The 22,202-nt window shown below is 45.2% G+C and overlaps 1 protein-coding gene across 1 annotated transcript in view; it reads left to right on the top strand.

Moving 5' to 3' along the window:
* Positions 1-22,041, top strand: part of rlf (RLF zinc finger) — a 35,446-nt gene extending 13,405 nt beyond the window's left edge. The window contains exons 4-8 of the mRNA XM_028001408.1: positions 12,494-12,629; positions 13,623-13,825; positions 15,120-15,256; positions 15,697-15,838; positions 17,029-22,041. Coding sequence (XP_027857209.1) covers positions 12,494-12,629; positions 13,623-13,825; positions 15,120-15,256; positions 15,697-15,838; positions 17,029-21,555 — 5,145 coding nt within the window. The 3' untranslated portion in view covers positions 21,556-22,041. The remainder of the gene's footprint in view (positions 1-12,493; positions 12,630-13,622; positions 13,826-15,119; positions 15,257-15,696; positions 15,839-17,028) is intronic.
* Positions 22,042-22,202: the final 161 nt, after the last annotated feature.

Genomic DNA, 22,202 nt, shown 5'->3' with positions numbered 1-22,202 from the left:
GTCCTTACAATCTACTCACAGTAAAAGACTTAGATGAACTCAGTAAAAAGAAGGGCACACATCGCCGACTAGAGCGAAGGCTGACGAGCTTGAAAGCAAGGTTGGTGAAAGTCGGCCCGACCCAAACCGGATCCGAGCAGCAGGACTGGTACAAACCGATTGACATACCAACGGTGACAGAACAGAAGATCGCAGAGAGTGACTTCTCCCCGGCTGGGAAAGAGAAGCTGCGTGAGATCATCGTTACAGCGCAAGTGGCACGGTTCAAGAACGATTGTGGGGATTTGGGTCCAAAGTTTGTTCATCACATCGAAGGTGGGGTTCATCCACCTGTTCGGCAGTACCCGCTGAATCCGGGGGCAGTCGAGGAGATGGACAAGATAGTGAAGGAGCTGAGCGCCATGGAAATCATCAGAGAGGAGCTCAACCCGATCACCAACAGCCCCATCCAGGCGGTGAAGAAACCTGAATCGGCTGGAGGGGGTTGGAGACCAGTTATCAACTTCAAGGCCCTGAATCGGAGAACAATAGCAAACCGAGCCAGTCTAATCAATCCCCAAGGAGCGCTGAAAACTCTTCGAGTCAAGAAGTTCAAGTCATGCATCGACCTAGCCAATGGATTTTTCTCTCTACGCCTCGCCAGACAATCGCAAGGTAAAACTGCATTCACCCACAAAGGCAAGAGCTATGTGTGGCAAAGGTTACCCCAGGGATACAAGAATTCCCCAAACGTGTTCCAGTCGGCAGTGATGGAAGTACTGGGGGACGTAGGTGCAACGGTGTACATTGATGATGTCTTTATTGCTGATGACACAGAAGAAGAACACCTACGAAGACTACAAAAAGTGGTAGAAAACCTCACCAAGGCAGGCTTGAAGCTAAACCTCAAGAAATGTCAATTTGGACAGTTCCAAGTGAATTATCTGGGTTTCCAAGTCACGTCGGACCTGGGACTCTCAGATGGGTACAGAGAAAAGCTGATGAACATTCAACCACCTCAGTCAGAGAATGACTTACAGAAAATATTAGGACTATGCAACTACGTCCGGGACCACGTACCCAACTATCAGAAGTATGCCAAGCCTTTGTACAAATGCCTGAGAAAGAGTGAGGAGGACGAAAAGGACGGAAAAAGACCCTGGGTTTGGACAGCAGCGAATCAACAGAACCTAGAAGAATTGAGAAAAGCCATTCAAGCAGCTGTGAGACTGGAGCCAAGAAGTTTGTCGGAAAGACTGGTGGCAGAAATCAGCTGTGAGAATGACGATGCCATGATCAAAGTGAGTAATGAAAATGGAGGCTTGGTTACCCTGTGGAGTTACACCCTGACTTCTGTCGAGAGGAAATATCCGCAGGAGGAGAAAGAGCTAGCGGTGTTAGCTCGTTACTGGGGTGTGCTGAAGGATCTAGCACAAGGACAACCAGTTAAAGTCATCACACAGAGCCAAGTTCATAAGTATCTAAGAAAAGGTACCGTGGAAAGTACTAAAGCAACTAACACACGGTGGGGAAGATGGGAAGACATCCTGCTGGACCCGGAGCTTGAGATTGGGCCAGCACAACCCACCAGTAAGAAGAAACCGCCAGAGACATCTGAGAAGCCAAAACAACCAGAATGGACAATCTACACCGATGGATCCAGAAAGGGGTCCGACCAGTCGGCATACTGGGGATTTATTCTGAAGCAAGACGGCAAGGAAAAATGCCGACAGAAAGGAAAAGCTCCCGGTAGTGCTCAAGCCGGAGAAGTAACGGCCGTACTGGAAGGATTGCTGGAACTGGTGAAAAGGAAAATCAAGAGTGCCAGGTTAGTAACCGACAGTTACTACTGCGCTCAAGCCCTTAGAGAAGACTTGGCCATTTGGGAAGAAAATGGTTTCGAGACAGCGAAAGGCAAGCCAGTGGCACACAGAGACTTGTGGAAAAAGATTGCTGAGCTAAAACTACAATTGGAAATAGATGTTGAGCATCAAAAAGCACACACGCATGAGGGAGCTCATTGGCGTGGGAATGATGAAGTGGACTGTTATGTCCAGCAAAGAAAGATCGTCTTTGTCGGAACCGAGAAGTGGGACAGCACTCCCAGAGGACGGGAGGTCCCAGAAGAGTACGTGGTCGAGGTCGTGCGGAGCGTGCATGAGGCCCTTGGACATGCAGGCGTACGACCTACCCGTAAGGAACTGGAGGAGCAGGATCTTTGGATCCCAGTGAAACAAGTCCAACGCGTGCTAAGGGACTGTGAGGTATGTGGACAATACAACGCAGGTCGCCGAGGGCAGCGGATGGAGGGGTTATCCATCAAAAGCACGGTCCCCTGGGGTTCAGTCTGCATGGATGTTGCAGGCCCCATGGGGATAACAGGAAGAAGAGGTGAGAAGTACCTCTTAGTGCTGGTGGATTCTATGTCGGGGTTTGTAACTACAAAAGCAGCCAGGAAAGCAAACGGCAATAGTGTTGTCGGCATGCTGGAACAAGTATGCAGTGCCCTGGGAATCCCGAAAGAGCTGCGCACGGATAATGGGACTCATTTCCGTAATTCACAGGTTGACCAATGGTGCCAGAAGTTTGGAGTAATGCGAGTTTACTCTCCACCCTATACCCCACAAGCTAACGGAGTGGTGGAACGAGCCATAGGGTTAGTGAAAAGCTGGATAGCTAAAAATGCTAATACCAACAGTTGGAGCACACAGGCGGTGGAAATAGGGCAGGCCCTGAACGACAGAAGCAGAGCCGAGAGGCCCGCCCCTGCAATGGAGCTCAACCAACGGCCGTTCACCACGAAGGAAGTGGGGCGGAGCTCCAGCGACAAAAAGGAGAAGCTGACGCCCAGAGTGCCATTCCGAGAGGGACAGCGCGTGTGGGTCAAAGCAAGGGAGCAACCTGTAAATGCAGCAGTAAAACCCAAGTTTGAGACCACTGACATCGTCAAGCAAGTACTGGATAGGAACACAGTATTGCTGAAAAGAAAAGGGATTCAAGGAGTTGAGCAGCTCAAGCCAGTTCCTGACTAAAGTGAAACAGAAGCCGGTGAAATGGCCAGTGAATCATGTACCATTCCACCCTATATCGGACTGGCCACCGTGAAAGGGGTGGTTATAATTAGAAGAACACCTTCAGGGATTTGGGCAGGACGAGCCCTGAAGAAATTGGATTGGGCTAAAAAGGGAGTCCTGTCGGAGGAGCGAGAGATGCTGATATGGGCAAGAGCTAAAAGTCGCTGTCCGGTTTGTTTAGTAAACAACCCACTCCCCATCACCTGGGAGGGACCGGGCCGTGAGAAACCCAGGAAACAAGAAGCCACCGCAGAGATACTACAACATCTCCGCGTCTCTCCGGTTACGGTTTTGAACAACACCATCTGTGGGAACTGCCGGGTAGGTTACCTGCCCCGACTTCAGTTGGAGACCCAATGGAGCTGGCAGAATGAAGAACCAAAAAGCTGTTATTGCGTCTGGGATGGGGACGATCTCCATCACTGTTCTACTTGCGAAGACCAGCTGGGGAGAGGAGAACTGACTTTGACAGGTCAAGCTGAGGGATGGCAGGTGACGAGGTTTTACAGCTCGCTGCGATATTACAGAACATATGGACAAGTACAACCGAATCACGGGAGCCCCATACCAATAATATTACCGGGACCTTCAGCTCCCCCAAACACCCCAGAAGAAGCGGATCCATGGGTGTGGAGGAGGGAAGAAGGGCCCCATGATGTCCTGTGGGATTCTGTTCATGCTGCCTGGCCGTATGAAGCTGCCGGAACATCCCTGTCATTTCCACCATTGAACACCAGCCACTCCCCTGTGATCTTCCGAGTCCATCGGCCTCACGCGTACCAACCATCAGCTGAGGGGCTAAGTGCACTCCCAGATGACACCAGAGACCAAGCCGTTAATGGGGGTTGGACAGGCCCCTGGGAGCTGACCACATGGGCACATCTGATTTTGGAGGTCATCAATGACTGCACAATTCCTGTGGTGGATTTACCGGACGTGCCAAGGGAAGATGGGGTACGCTGCTCAGATATGTATTACTACACCACTGAGGTGGACGGGTGGGGCAGCAATGCGGTAAGACCTAAAGAAAAGTCTTGCCTGTACTGGATAACAGCGGAGTCCCAGTTTCGGGATGGGGTATTGCAACACCCGGGAGGCGTGGCCCACAGAGCGGGTACGCCCTCCGATCCTAGCACCTCCTGCCAGATTCAGCTGTCAGTGCGCATGATCACCGTCCCCTTTAAAGGAATCTACTCCGTCGGAGCAGCCATCAAAGTGGTGCCAGACGAGCAGAATTACGCCACCGTGTCCTACACCGAACCGGAGCCTCCTAAGAAGAAACCCAAGACCCACGCCTGGCAGAAGCTCGCTTCAGCATTTCCATGGAGGAAGAAGAACCAAGACTAACGGATAAACCGGAAGGGGGAAAACGAGTCGCCAAGTCCCAACGTCAGTCAAAACCCACAAGACGGAAAGGTACAAAGGTTTTTGTAACTAAAATGTTCAAAGTAGGAGCTGGAGTCTCGTCGGGACTATCAGATAAAGGTCCGTTTCTAAGACTCCCTACTACTTCTATACTACTTGATATGCCGAGAGAGGACTTCACTCCTTCCAATCCGCTCACCGAAGCATATTTTCTCAAGTACCTCATATATCTTCGACCCACTGATTTCCAGCATACAAAAAAGGTGGGGGAAAGTGAAGAGTACACGTCACCCCCTCCAACGAAGCCACATTTATTCATCCCTACCGCACCGCCTGCTTGGCAAGGACGAGGATCCAGTAACACGGTCCATTATGTATCAATTTCACCTATGAGCCCAAGATCTCTGCCATGGACTTTTAATACAGTGTATCACAGGGTACAGGGGATCGAACTACGGATGCGGTGGGGTCCCCATTACCTTGAACCACTGCAAGGACTGTATTGTGAAATTTCACTTAATGACATGATTATTTGGACCACATCACCAAGTATGGCAAAAACCATAGTAAAGAGAGAAATGAATCCAGAATGTTATATATTTAATAACACCAGGCTCCCATTGAAATTGGAAATAGATAGGATCTACCCTAATCCACCACACCAGAGGATTTTTACCCCGTCAACCTGGGGGTATCGCACCAGACTAACTTTGCATGGGCAACCTTTGTACACCTACATCTCCGTTCCCGCCCCAATAGGGTACCATCATGAATCTTGGTATGACCAAGCGCTGAAAAACGGCACCGCCCAAGGCCCGTTTCCTCGGCCGGACTATTGGAGGGTGTTCCACTGGAAGTGGGTGTGGAGGGGGTTGGAGCCCGACTTACCCTACCCCTCTCCTATATTTACAGCCTTGCAACAGAGAAGAGCCACCAGACGGGTTGCGAAGAACCCTGCTCACCAAGGCTGTATCAAGGCTTTAAGAAAAATTTGTACAACGCCTGATGCACCGGATCCCAGAGAATCACTAATCTGGCCAGGATGGATGCCATCGGCATGAGGCGCAAGCCTACAGACCAGGGTTGGCTGGACTCAACATCAGATTCGGACAGCTCTACTGACACTGACGACGACTCGGACGCCTCTAACGAACCTTTGCTACGGAAAACGACTACGATAACAGGAAAATCCCTTTGCCTGAAAGGGCTGCTGACGCTTCTTGCTTTGCTATTTGCTGCTGCTGTTCTCGCTACAATCTTCTACTTCATCGGAGTTGGACCGTGGTACCTTACGCATACAAAGGTCACTTATGGACATTCCAAGTATGCCACCTTCAACTGCTGGAATACAAGCACCACGGCTATTTTTGTGCCATGGGACAACGAAACTTCTGCCCAGAATCGAACCGGATTATTCGCCAAAGAAAACGGCAAAAAGTATGTGGAAAGCCGAGCCTACAAATTGAACGACTCCTCTCTAGACGACCTCCTGAATCGGACCTGGGAGATCTACGCCTATGACTTCCTCAACACCGGAGCGCTCTGCTGGATACGGGTTCTACAGCGCAAGGAACGACGGACCGTCAGGTGTAACTGGATCCATCCGGATCGAGGATTTCCAGAATGGCATTGCAACATGGCTTGTCGATCACTACTAATGTTGCCGAACCAGGGGTACTGGGATACCGAAGTAGTATACCCGGCCCCGCACAGGTCCTCAGGCTGTCAAACCTGGCTCCCACGAGGGGAGTTTTGGGGTGACTATCACCTAAATTGCAGAGAGGATGCCAACTTTACAGAACGACCGCAGGTTAACAGCACCTCCCGAAACGACTTTCTCGATTGGGCAACGAGGCCGCCCCCCAACGACAGTTTGACTAACATTACGGCCTTCCTGATTCGACAAGGTCCAACACGGTTTATGTACCAATCTGACCAGCAATATTGTTATAGGAACCACTTTAGGTGGTTAAGTGCCTGCCTCTGGAACAAGTTCGTCAAATGCAAGGGCCAAAACTACATTGTTACAGCTGTAGAAGAATACCGGTCGGATTTCTGGCACTCTGTACGATCAATACGGACAGAAATTGAAACCTGGCTAAATAACACATTCCCATGGACGTACATAGCCAAAGACCAAACGTTCTTCGAGGGAGACTTCCCCGAAGGAGCGGTTCGCTCTCTTGCTGGGTTAGAGGACTTTCACATTGCCAATTTACGTACACAACCCCTTCCAACTCCTGATGACCTTCTGAGCGCTCCTAAAGGCGACTTTGCAAAGATTGACAAATGTGTTGCGCGCAGTATCTTTGACAGCCTTAATAACACTTGCTGGGTGAAAACCCACTCGTCACCACGATGTGACCTCGTACAAACTAGCAAGACCTTCTATTCCACCTGGAGGTATCACTGCCCTGATCCTAACGTCCTTCCGACCGCTAAATGGGCTTTACGGGCCTGGTATGAGGATTATACTCGGAATTGGGACTGGGAATGGTGGGGACTTCAGCAAAAAGAACTTCAAGCCTGGGTTATACCCTGTCTCCGTCAGTCTACCAATTATTGGATCAAATACCAGTACCTCGCCACAGTTTATTCTAAGGACCGCATGATTTGGCCTGGGGTTCTTTGGAGACCTGAAAACTACGTCAACCCCAGACCCTGGCGCATGACTTGTAAAAATAACACGCGACAAGTCCTTGAGTGTGTCATAAGTTTAGCTAGAAGACCCTGCCACGACGTTCGAGGTTGGGAGAGCTACTGCAAACAACATTATGCCGATGAGTATGACACTCACTCTTCAGAAGTTACTTGGCGCAAAATCAATGGTACATGGCGGAGGGCTATTGTGAGCGGAAAGACCTGTACCGACGCAATCCTAGGTTACCACCTCCAGAAGCGCAAGAGTATTCTGGGTCTGCCAGTTCCCTTCATCCCAAACCCCCTTATAGCCATCGCCGAAGGACATGCTTTCCGAAAGAGTATATGTGATGGGAAAGTAGACCCCGGGTTTGACTGGATTGGACCTAATCTTTTGTATTCCAACCTCACCTGCACAATCTCTAAGGAGATTTGGCAGAAATGTGGCGAGGGAGCGGACCAACACGACTGTTTCTGGTATGAAACTATGGGAGCAACCATCGTGACCGCAATCACCGAGGTTGTCGAAGAGGCTGCTAGTGTGGTGGAAGAAGGCCTCCACATTGTTGAACAATGGCTGCTAAGTGCGCTGAGTATGCTGTGGCCATACATCCTTGGTCTACTGGGAGTGGCCGTGGCTTTAATCGTCGGCAAAGTCGTCCTGGAGGTGTGGCTGAAAGCACTTTGTCGTTGCAAGAAGAGGGAGTACCAGCCCCTCCCCCCGAAGGAGGAGCCTGCTCCTGCATAAAAGACAGCTGCCGTGTGCCTGCGAGCCATTCAATCCTCGCTGCAGCTGCCGACAACATCGGAACCAAAAGAACCACCATCGGACATCATGGCATCTAACTCTTCAACCAACACATCGAACCCCAACTCACTTTTTGCTCCAATTCAAGTGAGTACCCTTGAGCACTTAGGGGTTACCCTGGCCTGGATACTCTACTGCCACACTGGTTCCTGGCCCAGGGGACATCCTATGAGGATCTTCGTTGCGCTACAAGGATATGTCAAGCTTATCCTACGACCCATCATCCTCCAGAAGTGGGGGTTAGCTTCATCCCTCTTCGCTTGTTACCTGATGGGCCGTACCCGCATCAACTGGCGCAGGGGCGTTGTGGTCTGTCTATGGCTCGTCACCGATACCACAGCCCTCATAATGGAGTTGGTCCTTGGGGGTCGTCAAGCAACTCGAACCGCCCCACTTAAGATCCTCACAGCTATTCTAGAAGGGCTCTTTGCAGTATCTATCCTCGTCTACTTAGCGCGCCAAGCCTTGTCCATCAAAGGTCGGGGCAGGCGCATATGGCTACAAAAGTGGATAGTTCTGGCTCTTTGGGCAACGGTTTGGGGGATCTTGGTGGTCCTCTACTGGCTTCAGGAAACCTCTGACCTAGCCATCGTGGTATGGATGATGACCTACGCTGCAATATTCCATGATTCCGCTCATGTCTATGATTGGGGCGAACCGGCTCCAGATCACGACATTCCGGTTCCTGTGATTAATTCTCCCTGGCTGGCAGCCCAAGCAGGCACACGAGCTTAAACCAGCTACACTCTCCGCTTTCGCTTTTGCATATTCGTTGTGTTATTGTTAATCCGAAACCCCTAATCGTGAAGTTACCTAGGTTGCTGTTTCTTCCTCAGGCGCCAACCTGCTGTGTGGGATGTGGGATCGCCGCAGAATCCTATGGATTCATATGGGTTGCATCGTCCTCCCGCTGGTGTCACCGTTGTGTGAGCAGCCGTATCACCGATGTAACGGCAATTCTCTGCGCCACAGGGCCAGGAGATTTGCCTTACATAGCGGCCTCCACATCTCGATCCCTGGAACGGGTGCACAAAATAGTGTGGACCTCTGCCTTTGGCCAAGAAGACGACGCCCTTACAACATCTCCAATACGCACGGGACTCCTGCTGCCCGTGATTCAGAAGTTATGGGAACACCAGCTTACTCGACAATGCCTGCCAACTCTACACCTTCTCGATGGACGAGTTGTGGCAGTAGGCGAGTACCTTCCACCAGCGTGTCCCGTGTCGCCGGATATGTTTATCGATGTCGGATGCCAAACCAGCAGTGCGACTAACAGAAAAGGTACCCAAACTGAGATTCTCAGTTCATCTCACCAAGCGTGCCAGACAGAAGACACCCTCTTCGTGTCATCCCCTTCACCAGATCCGCCTTCCACCGATATGGATTTTCAGGATCTACTGACTGAGTTGGAGGGATACTGTAACAACCCACCAACACTGCCAGACTCTGAGATGGATCTGTCTTCGCTTCTGCAGTCTTCCCTGGAGGACATTAGCCCTCCCGGATCAGCAGGATCTCCACTTCCTCCACAGTTGGACGCCGAATGCTGGATTTCTCCGCCGTCCAATCTGACAGAGTATGAGGTTGTGGATACCTGGACACCATCATCATCTCCGGTTGCCTGCTACGAACAGGACATCTTGACTGCGGATTGCGGTGATGGACTTGACCTCTTTTGACTTCGGACTTTGTGTTTTCTGCGATGCACCGTCCGATCTCAAGGAGGGGGTGTCAAGAAAACTGGTAGGGGGTTTGAGATCTATCCAGGTACACGCAGAAACAGGTGCAGGAAAGCCTGAAGGAAATAAAGCAATCTTGTGTTTTGATTTATAATGATTGAGTGTTTTGATAATGATTAAGTTGAATATGGATGAATACAATAGGTAAAATGACTGTATGTAAGTAATCACTGAATGATTTACTGAATGATTCTGAAGTGTACGAATCATGATCTGTAATAACATGACGACAATGAAATGATTAAGGTTTGATGATATATAATAAGTGAAAGAGGTGATTAATGCTTATGATTAATGCTTAATGGAAATATGCTTAATGGAAATCAGCACATAAGTTTTTAATAATTGACTGTGTTTAAAAGTTAATCAGAGAAAAGCACATAGTTTTTAATGTTAAAAGGAGAAGGAAAACTTGTGAGTTCCTGCTGTCGCAAGCAGTTCTGAACAGATGGCCAGACGCACAGGATGGGTGGGGTAGTATGGTTGGCTAAGAACAACACGCTGAGGAAAGGACGGTACTTTCCATCCCAGCCAGCAGACAGGAGGGGCCGAGACCACGTAAACTAACACTCCCCATACACATATATGGCAGAGAACTGTATATAAGCAGACGGAAAAGGAGAAGTTCTTGTTCTTTGTCTGCGGCACCGAAGTAGAGCTAACAGAAGAAGCAGATCGAGCAGACCACACCTTGGAGCCACGGGGAAAGCTGAAGCTTCTTGCCGCTAAAGGGAGACAAGTTCCAATCGTCCAACCCGGGTTCCTGATTCGATCGTCGGTCTCACCTCAACCCAAACATTGCAACAGACTTGGAGAAAGGACAAAGGTCCCGGAGGGATAAAAGAGTTGGGTTTTCAAAAGCAATTGAACCCTCTCTACTTTGTTTCCATTCTAAAGAGGATTTTTTCACACAAAGGATAAAGACTCAGACCAAGGTTTTCGGACGTTCCTGTTGCCAAAGATCCATCACCAACTGGGTATGAGTAGAATTCGCTTCCTAAAAAGCTATCTCAGAATCTGCGACATAGGTTAGGGAAAGAGACAGGAGGGTATGATTATACATGTTGATCTTATTACACTGCTCTTGACTTGTATACAATTGATTATTGATTTGTATGTCACATACCCCTGCTTAAGCTTGCTTAATAAATTCTTACTCTAAAATTCTAATGAAGTTGGTGGACATTGGAATTAATTGAGTCATTTAATCATTTTTTCAGTTCTTTTAATAAAGGTAAAACTAAGGTACATGGTTCTAGTGAAAAGGAGGCTTCATAATTTCCTTTGGTGAGAGTAAAATAATGACCCAGGGACTTACATCCAAGTCACTAAATTTTATCTAGCCGGTTCCAAGAGCAAGTTATATTTTAGAAAGCGAGCTACCGTTAACAGGAGTGGTTATTGGAATTACGCAGCTGTGAGGGCTACTCAGCTGACTGTTTCTTAACTGAAAAGGGTCGTAACTTCTGGATTGGAGGTAGTTAGAGCTAGACGAATCGCTTTCGACACCAGTTTAAATAGATTATCTCTTATAGATCTCTTTTAGGGTAATACCCAGGTCTTAGAGATTTTCCGGACCTGTTAGACAGAGAACTGGTCAGTAGTCAGCCCCGGAGGGTTGTGATGAAGTGGGCGGGGCTAGCTATTGCAGGATAACGGACACACTTTATTTTATTGTATTTCAATCCAATTATATTTTAAAAATATTTCAGTTGTGTCTGTTGAAAATTAAAGATTACTGACAGAGCCATAAGAAAATGTTGCTTTATTTATCTGATCATATTGGAATATATTTGTTAGGTTTTCAGTAGGTTCAATTAGGTTCACTAGACTATATGCGTCATTTAAAAAAATTTCAATGAACATTCGATCAGTCCGGCCCTCGGCTTGTAGCTAAATTTTTTATTTGGCCCTCCGTCCATTTGACTTTGACACCCCTGATGTAAGGGAAACAAACAAGCTACAAATATTCAGAAGAACTTTTAGGAGACACATTTACCTTGTCATACATAATAAATGCTTCAGCTGGTTACAGTTATCAAGCAGAACAGAGGTTTTAATCTTAAAACACTTTGGCTCCTTTGGTTGCTGGATATACTAGCAACCAAATATTTTTTTTTTACAGTATTGGTGATAATTATTGTTTTTATTTTGTTGTTTTAAATAAATGAGATTATTTCATGTTATCAAGTTTTGGTTAAAATTTTGATTTAAGTTAGATGATAATGTAAAAACGGTTCTTTTGAGCATTCTGAACCAATAAAATGGACCGGTCCAATATTTTATCCAATCCAGAATTTAGCAGTTTAAAATCTTATTATCTGACAACAATTTTGTGACAAAAAAAAAGAAATGAACGTGTTTGGTATCACCCATAGACCAATCAAGGAAGTGTAATAAGTCACTATTAATAAGCACAAAGGGACATTATTACATATATTTTTAAGTCAATTTATTTCTTAAAAATTCAATTTTATTAGTTAATGTCATCATTTAAAATGTATAGTTACTTATTTAATGTTTATTAATTTGATAGTTTAATTACCTTATAATATAGTTATTCATTTAGTTTTTTTCCTATTTTGTCCTTCCATGCACCATCATGATTAATCAAAAAAATAATCTACTGACGCCACTTTTTACATAATTTTTTTAGATAAAAAAAAAAGATGGTGCTTTTTTTAAACAATTTTTATTATTCTCTTTTTTTGATGGATGAAGCTTGTTTTTGCAGTGTAGTGTATTGTTTTTATATTGATTGCATCCTGATGGCCTACAGATGAAAACTAGCCTGTATGGTAATGCTAGCTAGTGATGTGATGTACATTATAAACGAACAGCAACTTTAATTAATGGACCTGAATTTGTTTCTGTGTTTGCTGCAGATTGCCCATGACACACTCATCCAGTATGGCAGCACAGACCTCCAAGCACTTCTGCAGATAACGGGAGAAGGTGGAGCCTGGAGCAACCCGATCCTGAACGCTCTGCTCACCGGCCAGACCACCAGCCCAGAGGACGGTTAGGCTCTGCCCCCTTTCTGTTGGCCGCCTTTACTTACTGCTAGAGCTGGGAGATTAATTAATTAATTTAATCGAATAATTAAATTTTAGTTTTTTTGAGTTTATTTTTGGAAAATCAGGATTTTTCCACCAATGTTCTCCATTGGTTTTCATAGTTCAGTGATGTCAGCATAATGAGGGCGGCCATCTTGTTTGACAAACGCATTTCTATTTATTCAGACTTTGAATTCAAGTCGGAATATTAAGACCAGGGTTATAAAACAATCATTTTAGGACAATAAAGTAGTAATTTTATCAGAACGTCCAACAAAAAATTTAAATAACAAATGTTGAGCATCTTTGGTATAAGTTTTACAGATAATACTTGATCTTTTAACACTGGGAGTACCAGAGAAAGGCCATTTTGTATTTCTACCTTTGGAGTCCAGAGATAGTCCAACTGACCTGAAGGATTTTATCTAGCAGGCGCTTTTGTTCTGTAAATAAGGCCATTACCTTATAAGTACCCTGGTAATGGCCTCAACGCATCTCACAGTTGCACAATTGTTCCTTAGACTTAGACTGACTTTGTTGTCATGTTGCATGCACAGGGTGTATACAGAACGAAATTTCGTTGGATACGGCTCAGGACAATGTTTTGAGGTTCCAATGTTGTGAGGTTACTCCAGAATAAAATAAAATAGAAGTTATTTAGCTCTCTCATAATTGCCAACAGCCATCACCATCTACAATAATTCTGATGAATTTGAACTAATGTGAGTTACTTTGATATTTAATTTCCCGTTGGATCAATAAAATATTTTTAAATTAAAATTTTGAATTGAATTTGAAATAATTAAACAAATTGGCCCTAATATTCTGTCGTCCACTTTTTGAAAGTATTTTCTGCCATTTGCAATTTGTTTTATTTAGAAACGAAAGCAAGAAAAACAGCTACCCAGGTCCAGTTACTTTATCCTCTAGTCATGAATATTAATTCCTGTGTTTGTAGTTAATGCGTACATTAGCCTGGAGGGCGAGGGCTTCATGGAGATGCGGGTGAAGCACCTGGAGAAGATGGGCGAGGTCGCCAAGGCCGGCGTGTTGGCCAAAGCCTGCGCCGAATGCAGCCTTATTTCCAACCAGGGAATGTTCCGGCAGATTTACGTCTCCCAGCTGTGCCTGCTGCTGCCCAACGAAGAGGCCATTATGGAGGCAAGGCACCTCTTCATTTAATTTTATTCAACTTTTATTCTTTGCTTTCAATTCACTGTTAACCTGTCAGAAGTTTCCAAAGCTCTGACATCATCATCATAGTTTAAAGATGGTACATTTCTGAATTTGAAGACGTTACTAAATAAATCTCTGACATTATTGTTTTGTTTAGCAAATAGAAATAATTTTGATAATTTCAACTCATCTAAAAAAGGAGAAGTTTGGTCTGATTTGACTTCAGACAGAGGCAGAAAAATGTATATATGTCATTTTATTCAGTGTGTAAACTTCTGGTTTCAGCTGTATGTTTCCTTAAATTTACACATTTCAACTTTTTTTTTTTTAGATTTTACAAGGGCTTTTGAAATTATTTTCCTGTCCATTTTCTTGATTTTTCCCAATATTTAAAGATGCAACCATTTTATTACTTTTTTTTCCCAAAATCAAAAGCTGAGAAACAAATGTAAAATCAACCTTTTTGAGCTTAACATCATGTTATGATGTTATTCCCTCATCAAAAATAAACCTGGAGTGTTGATTTGATTCTTTCGTGCCTGTTTGAAAAATCCTTTAATCTCCATGGCAACCAGTTAGCTGCAGAAAACGGCAGGGTGGACCTAGCTCCGCCTTCGAGGCACAGCTCCTCCTCAGAGCTGAAGTTTTAAGCTTCAGAGCAGCTCCTTCAGACTAGCCAGCAGCAATTAGCAAACATCTACTGAGCTCATTATAGGAGCTGCTTCTCAGTGAAACGCTGCTATAAATGTTGTTGGAGGGTTAATAAAAGAGCCATGTTGTGACGACGTCCTGAAGGCGGAGTTATAGAAAGAGCAGTTTGTTTTTGTTGTTTTTTTTAAAGAGATAGAGACCAGATTTTAAGGTGTTAAATTATGAAGTAGAATTTCTTTCAAGTCATATTTGACATATGGAGAATTTTTGTTACTATTTTTGTAACTATGTGCCTGGAAAATACATGATACTGGCCCTTTAAGAGAAACGTTTTCAGCAGGGGTTTTTTTCACGTTTTCAAGGAGAGACTGTTTCAAAACACACCTAGATAAGATGTCTTGCTCTGCAAAAAGAAGTCTATTGTTTTTCCAAGAAATGGAGGAGAATTAAATGATTTCTACAGCGAACTGAGCTCCAAACCAGCAGAAAAAGAAAAATGCTTTACGTGAACTCCTGTTCTGATAGTCTGAAAAATAAAGTAACTGTACATGTAGCCTTTGTTTTACCGTTTTCTGGCCCGCCTGCAACAATAGTTACTTTTTGTCTTTGGTTCTGTTTGCTTCTTCAGATTTCCAGGCTGGACTGTAAGGACGTGCTGGACATCACATCCAGTTTGGAGTCGGAGGGAGAGGAGAACACGGCCTTCATTCTCTGCACAACTTTCCTAACGCAGCAGCTGCAGCAGCAGAGTCTTTACTGCTCTTGGTGAGCCCAGACGCCCCATCGCTAATGCAACTAAAGTTTCCAATCAGACTTTCCTTTCTGGTATATCTTCATTTCATGGAGCCAGACATTATTTTTTTAATCAGGAACATTGTTAGACATAAACAGAGGTTTATCTAGTTCAGGGATCTGCAATGCTTATAACCCAAAGAGACATTTTTTCCTCTTGGTTTAGATAAATTAACTGGCTTAGAGTCGCAAATATCACATAATCTGTGGAAAAAAGACAACTTTTAATCTAACCAGTTTCAGTCTGCATCTTAACACTAACAAATTAAAAACCTTTTCATAAATTTGCACCAATTAGAGATTTTATGTCCAGTTTTTATCACCGATTTTGTGAATGTGCGAGGCTTTTAGCCGGCTTTAGAACTCGCTTTGCTTTCCTATTTGAAAATGTTCTTATGTTTCTTGATTGAAAGGGATTTGATATCGTTGTGGAGTAAGCTTCAGAGAAGACTTGACCCCTCGCTGACCTCTCTGCGAGAACGATGCCTTCAGCTTGGTGCCATTGCCAAAACGGTCCAACATCTGCTGTACCTGGTCCGTGTGATTCAGGCAGAGGTTCGTTCACCACTTTTCACATGTGCACTACAGGCCAGAAGAATCAAACAGGGTCAAAGGTCACAAATATGTAGGTTTACTTACATCAGACTAAATACGGTTACTACTGTATTAAAGGAGATGCTTATTGAAATACATTTTTACTATGTATTTCTTTTTTGCATTCTACTTTCTTTAAAGTTTCACAGCAGCATGGCTTATACTGCGATTTATTGTTTTTACTTTTTAAAATGTAGCATCCAGAATGACTCTTGTGCTTTTAGACGCTAGTTAAAGTTGCAGTTTCACGTTTTTCAGTGTTTCTACTTCTATTTTATGAACATCTGCTTTTAGTGTTTTGCTAAAATTAGCAGAAATAAATCCAACTTGTGTTGGTAATGGTTGGTAATGGCACCACTAATGCAACAAGAACATAAATTAGGAGGGCCAGAGCACCGATATTTTTTATTATTATTTTTTGGCTTGGGCTGGAATGATTAATCAGGATTATTCGATTATTTAGTTATCGATAAATCATTAATTGAAATATACAAGACCGTTTGCTGAAAAAAACAACATATTTAGCGCCACGGTTAAACCAAAACTGTACAAAATGTATATAAATTTGCATTTAAGATTTGTCTGTAAATATATTTTACCCAAAAATATAAGTAGCAAAGTTTTATCTTCACCTGGTTGAAATTCACTAAAGGAATGCTATGTTATTTCATTTTAGACGATAAAAGGACTATTTTCTTATTTTAAAAAATTTATTGAATCCTTTGTTTGCATTTTTGATGTATTTCTAATAATGTATAAAAAAGGTTTAAATAGTTAAATAAAAAATCTGTTGAATGTGAAACTGCAACTCAAATTGACTGAACCAGAGCATCGACTCTTTGCTTGGGCTGAAACGATTAATCGGATAAAAAAATGTTTTTTAATTTATAAATTTTTTTTTTAAAGTCAACTAATTTACTTAGCGGTTAATGGCTAATTGGAGTATACAAACTAAAATTTCTAATATTATATAAAAAGGTCTAAGTTGTTGAAGGAAAAATCTGTAGAATGAGCCAGTTTGTTTATCTGATTAATCGTCAGAATAATCGATTACTAAAATAATCATTAGTTGCAGCCCTACTCTGCATTTTAAAAAACAAACAAATTATCTACAAATTTGTTAATTTTAACGTTTTTCTCTTTTTTTTCAGGCAGAGGAAATTGGAATACTTTCCTCAGTGGGTCTTTGTGTCAAAGCCCTTCAGCTTCCGAAGCAGGATGACTCAGAAACGAGGACATCCATATGCAAGATGGTGTCCTCCCTCCTTCCAAGCGACCTGGAAGTTTTGCGTGCCTGCCAGCTGACGGAGTTCCTCCTTGGCACCAGCCAGGAAGCCTTCAATTGCCTGAAGGAGCTCTACATGCGGCCAGACCAAAAGTACGACCAGGAGGGGGAGGTCATCCCCAACTCTCTCCGCTGCGAGTTGCTGCTGGCGCTGAAAGCCGACTGGCCTTTTGATCCCGAGTTCTGGGACTGGAAAACTCTTAAAAACCACTGCATATCGCTTCTAGGGATTAGGCCGGAGTCAGAGGAGGAGGAAGAGGACGAGGAAGAGAAGGCGAAGCAGCAGGAGCCACAAGGACTTCAAATAAAGGTAGAACTGGAACCCCACAACAGGATAAATGGGGGTCTTGATGTGGATAAAAATCTGATCAATAACCACATGGGCATTAAGGGAGGGTGTGAGATGAAAAGGTCAAAGCTGCGGTGTCAGATTTGTAAGAGATCCATCACAGACATACAGATAATTCATCACTCCAAAAGACACTCAGAGAAGAGCAATCACCCCTGCCCGGTGTGCTTGGAGGACTTCCAGAGCAGAAAAGACCTGATTCCCCACCTGAGGAGACACATCCCGAACCACGAGCCTCCAACCCAGCACACCATAAAGACCGAAGACACACAGAAGCAACTGGATGAAGACGATGACGTCGAACCGGGCGAGATCACCGTCGACCCCTCGTTGATGCTGTACTACGAATCTACGCACGACCCGGACGTGTTGCATCATATCGTCGAACAGGCCAAGAACAAGGAGAAGCAGGAGGACGGCGACGAGCACATCACCTTCGACTACATCGACAAACACTTCAAGCTGCAGAACCGCGAGGTGTATCCCTGCCCGGCAACCAAATGCACTCGTATCTTTAAACACTCCAAGTATCTATATGTCCACCTAAAATCGGAGCACAAGGGAGACGAAAATGTGAAATATTTCCATCAGATGCGAGACAAAAGGGAAAAATGCGTCTTCTGTAGGCGCCACTTTGTCTCAGCTTACCATCACCGCAAACACAGGAAGGTTCACTACGGCGACCGGCCTTACATGTGCGTGGTCCACGGCTGTGGCACTCGTTTTGGGACGTCCAATGAACTAGTGATGCACAAGCACACTCACGGCTTTCAGCTGAACTACCAATGCGAGCTCAAGGGCTGCTGCATCACATACTCCGACCTGGGGCAAATCTACCACCACGAAGCGCAGCACTTCAGAGACGCCGCCTTTACCTGCAGTAGTGGTGAATGTAAAAAATATTTCTTATCCAAAAAGGACTTCCTAAAGCATCTATCCACACACAACATAACGTTCACCGAAAACGACTTTGAGGCGCAGAAAAGGGCTAAGCGGAAATTCTTCAAGGCTGTCCGTGAGGTGATGGTCCGCCCTGTGAAGCCTGCAGATGTGAAGGATGCTATAAACGACGATATTCTGAACTCTCAGGCGATCAGTTCTAGCTCCTCTTTGCAAGAACACGAGTTCAGTGAGCCCAAGGCAATGATAACGCTGGTGGCTGTGTGCTTCGATGGAAGCAAGTTCACATGCGGCTTTGAGAAGTGTGGAATGACCTTTACCAGAGCCAGAGACGTCCAGAGGCATCTAAAGTGTGCTCACCCGGAACATCTCAAGCTGGAAAACAGAGATCAAAAAAACGACAAGGAGGAGAACCCGCCGATGCTCAAAGACATCAAGACGGAAATGGAGCAAGAGATCGATGAGCGTGGAGAACAAGAGCACTCTCCGTTGTTGCCCGTTGAGTCAGGCAAAGAAAACAATGTGTCCTTTGATACCACACCAAATGAAACAACTTCCTTAAGCCTTAACGCAAAAACTGACGCTCTGAACGAAATCCTTATCGGGCTGAGCAATCTAACCCTTGACCCCTCGTCGTCTCACACTTCGCAAAACTCTGACTTTATATTGTCTCAGTCGTCTCTTCACCAGGCGATCATAGCGAAGCCTCCAGTTGTGTTGCTCAGGAAGAGACGCCATTTACTGGAGCAGAGGGTAAAATCCGAAGCAGAGCAGTCACCGGTAACAGCGGAGGAGGATGACTCGTTAGCTTCAGCCAAGCCATATCTTTGCGAAATCAAACGTTGTGGCTTTCGGACTGCAAGGAGCTACAGCTTGCTGCGGCACTATGTCTCCATACACAACCACACGTTTGATGATGCCAAGCTGATGACTTCCTCATTCAAGCCTTACAAATGCCAACTTTGCACCAAGAGTCACAGAGAGAAGAGAGTCCTGAAGGCCCACTATCTTCAAACGCACAACATGACTGAGGACTATTTTGAGAAACTGAGCTTTGGGCCTGTGCCGTTTGAAGGAAACAAAGGCTCTCCAACACCAAAGCACGGTGAGAAAGTTACAAAGGATGCTGAGGGCATGCTGCAGCTGGAGGCAAAGGAAGAGACTGCGACCAGTGAGAATGGAGAAAATGGCAGCAATCATTCCTCAATGGAAGAAGGAGAGGATGAATCAGAGAACAAAGATGAGCAGAAAGAGGAAAACGAGGAGGATAAAACACAGCAGATCCGAACAAGGCGTGTCGTGGCCAAAAGCAACCTGTGTTACATGCTGGATAAACTCAGTAAACCGTTCCACTGTGTGGCCAAAAACTGCTATGCCTCCTTTTCCACTCAGGGAGGCCTCGTCCGCCACCTGCAGTTGGTGCATCACTACAACCGTTCCCAACTTCTTTTGGAGAAAGACGGTGATGCACATAGCAGTCCTGAAGCCAAAAGGGAACCTGCAAAGAAAAGACCTCTCACAAACTCAGATGAACCTCAGCCCCAGTTCCAGTGTCACTTTGCCAAATGCTCTGCCTCATACCACCTTAAAAGCAGTCTGGTGAGGCACACAAGAGATGTTCACTCCCGGCCTCCAGAGCTCATACGATGCAAATTTGACGGTTGCTCAAAGGTCTTCAGCCACAACGAGGACCTTAAGAAACACACTCTTTACAGCCACTTTGAGTACTATGACTCACTGGTGGTACGGCTGCAGAGCACGCACAAAGAGTCGGTTTCCGGCTGTCAAAAGAAGGTGATAGTTGCACAAAGGAGTTCTCGGAAGGATGGAACTTCTGAACCCACCATTGAGAATTCAGAGTCCGAAGGGACGACAGAGTCGGAAAAAAAGGACGACAGCGACGCTGATGGGAAAAAGGCGTCGAGTAAAAACGAGAAGCCAAGGAGAAACACTTTTAGTGACTTTGTGTTGAGATCTCACGAGGAAGCGCTACAGATGTGTCAGGACCGCTGTCTGCGCGTGGCGTACCCGTGCATGGTCCAAGACTGCGACTCGGTCGTCACCTACCTGCACAGCTTGCACCGTCACTACAGGGGGGTGCACCGCATGGAACAGGAAGAACTCTGCAAACATGAAGACAAGCTTGTTTTCAACGCAGAGCAGCTGGAGGTTTTGATCCAAAGGAAGTCCGCCAGGCCCCCCATTATGGGAGAATCGTCACCTGCAGTGGTTCAGACAATGGAGGTCAAAGCTGAAGTGGAAAACACAGAGGAGCCGTCTCCGCCTCAAAGTCCTCCTGCAGTTGAAGCCAAAACGCAGGAGGAGGAAAGTCCTGAGGCTCTGGAAATATTAGAGAAAAAAAACAAGGAGGTTCCACCTGAGGTTGCAAATGAGGCGCCTAAAGAGGAAGAGATCAAAAAAGAGCCTCGTGAGGAGCTGCTTGAAGTTACAAGACCAGACAGCGCTACAAAACAGGATGAAAGATCGATACTAGACAAATTCAAACCACTGCTTCGTCCCGTCACTGTGGCTCTCTCACCCCCATGCTCGCTTCATGTTGCTTCTGAGGCAGATGATAAAGTAACAAGCACTGCACCACCACAAACACCTCCGCCGCCGGCGTCTCCATCACCATCACCGCCGCCCACTGCCCCCATCCGCCAGCCCCTGAAACGGAAAAACGACCTCTCTGAACAGCCTCTCGGCATCCAAGAAACCAAGCCTAAAAGCCCCTCTCCAACCTCTTTTGACATCGGCACCTACAAGCCAATGGGCTTCGAGGAATCCTTCTTGAAGTTCATTCAAGACTCAACTCCGGCAGAGGAAGACGAACTGGCGAAACGCAAAGACACTTTCAAACGGGGCTGCTCCTTGAAGGAGAACAACCAGTTGGGGATCTCTCACACCCGCAACCGGCGCGCCCACTCCCCACTGGTGAAGCCCCACGCCATGACTGGAGACTTCACCTCAGTACAAAACTTGAAGTCCATCTTGGACAAAGCCCTGGCCGGGTGTGGGGACCTGGCTATCAAGCAGCTACAGTACCTCAGACCGGTGGTGGTGCTGGGAAGGCCTGTATCCAGCACCACTACGCCTGACCTCTTCCCATCAAAGACTAACAGCAAATTGCTTCTTGGAAGTTAGTTTCACTGAGCACCTTTTTTTTAATTTTTGTTAAGTGATATTGAAAATAACTTTTTTCCCCACACAAAAAATGTCAGTATTTTAATTTCATCCAAAACATTTTTTCTAAGTTAACTGACCTTTTGTAGAAATTAGAATAGTAATGAAAAAAACGAGCCTCAGAGGTACACATCAGAACAATCTTACAGTATTTTACATTTATCAGTCAGATAACATCCAGTGTATGAATTCAGTCACTAATGTATATTTACTCCAGCCCTCTCGGATACATGTATAGCTTTTCAGATTGTTAGAGATGATCAGTAGCAAAATGCCAAGCCTTTTCACTCTGGTGAAAATGTGACTGAAATGTTTCCCTACTACTTCAGTCCAGAGAAGTATGTTTGGCTATTTTTCACCTCCATTTATATAAAACCAGTATTGGCAGCAGTTCTTGGACAACATGTATGTAATGATTTCTAATAAAAAAAATTACATGTGGAAATACGTTTAGGGCATTTTGTAATCAATGAAAGTTTTAGTTTGAAGTTTGGTGGATTCATTAAGTGCCAATAATAATAATAACTGCATTTTGGTCTGTTTCTGATTTGGAAAGAAGAAAAAAAATAACTTTGTACATTGATATCTGTAAAATATAGTGTCATGTT

The sequence above is a fragment of the Xiphophorus couchianus genome, chromosome 19 (genome assembly GCF_001444195.1).
Source record: "Xiphophorus couchianus chromosome 19, X_couchianus-1.0, whole genome shotgun sequence".
Lineage (NCBI taxonomy): Eukaryota > Metazoa > Chordata > Actinopteri > Cyprinodontiformes > Poeciliidae > Xiphophorus > Xiphophorus couchianus.
This window is presented reverse-complemented; position numbering and strand designations above follow the sequence as displayed.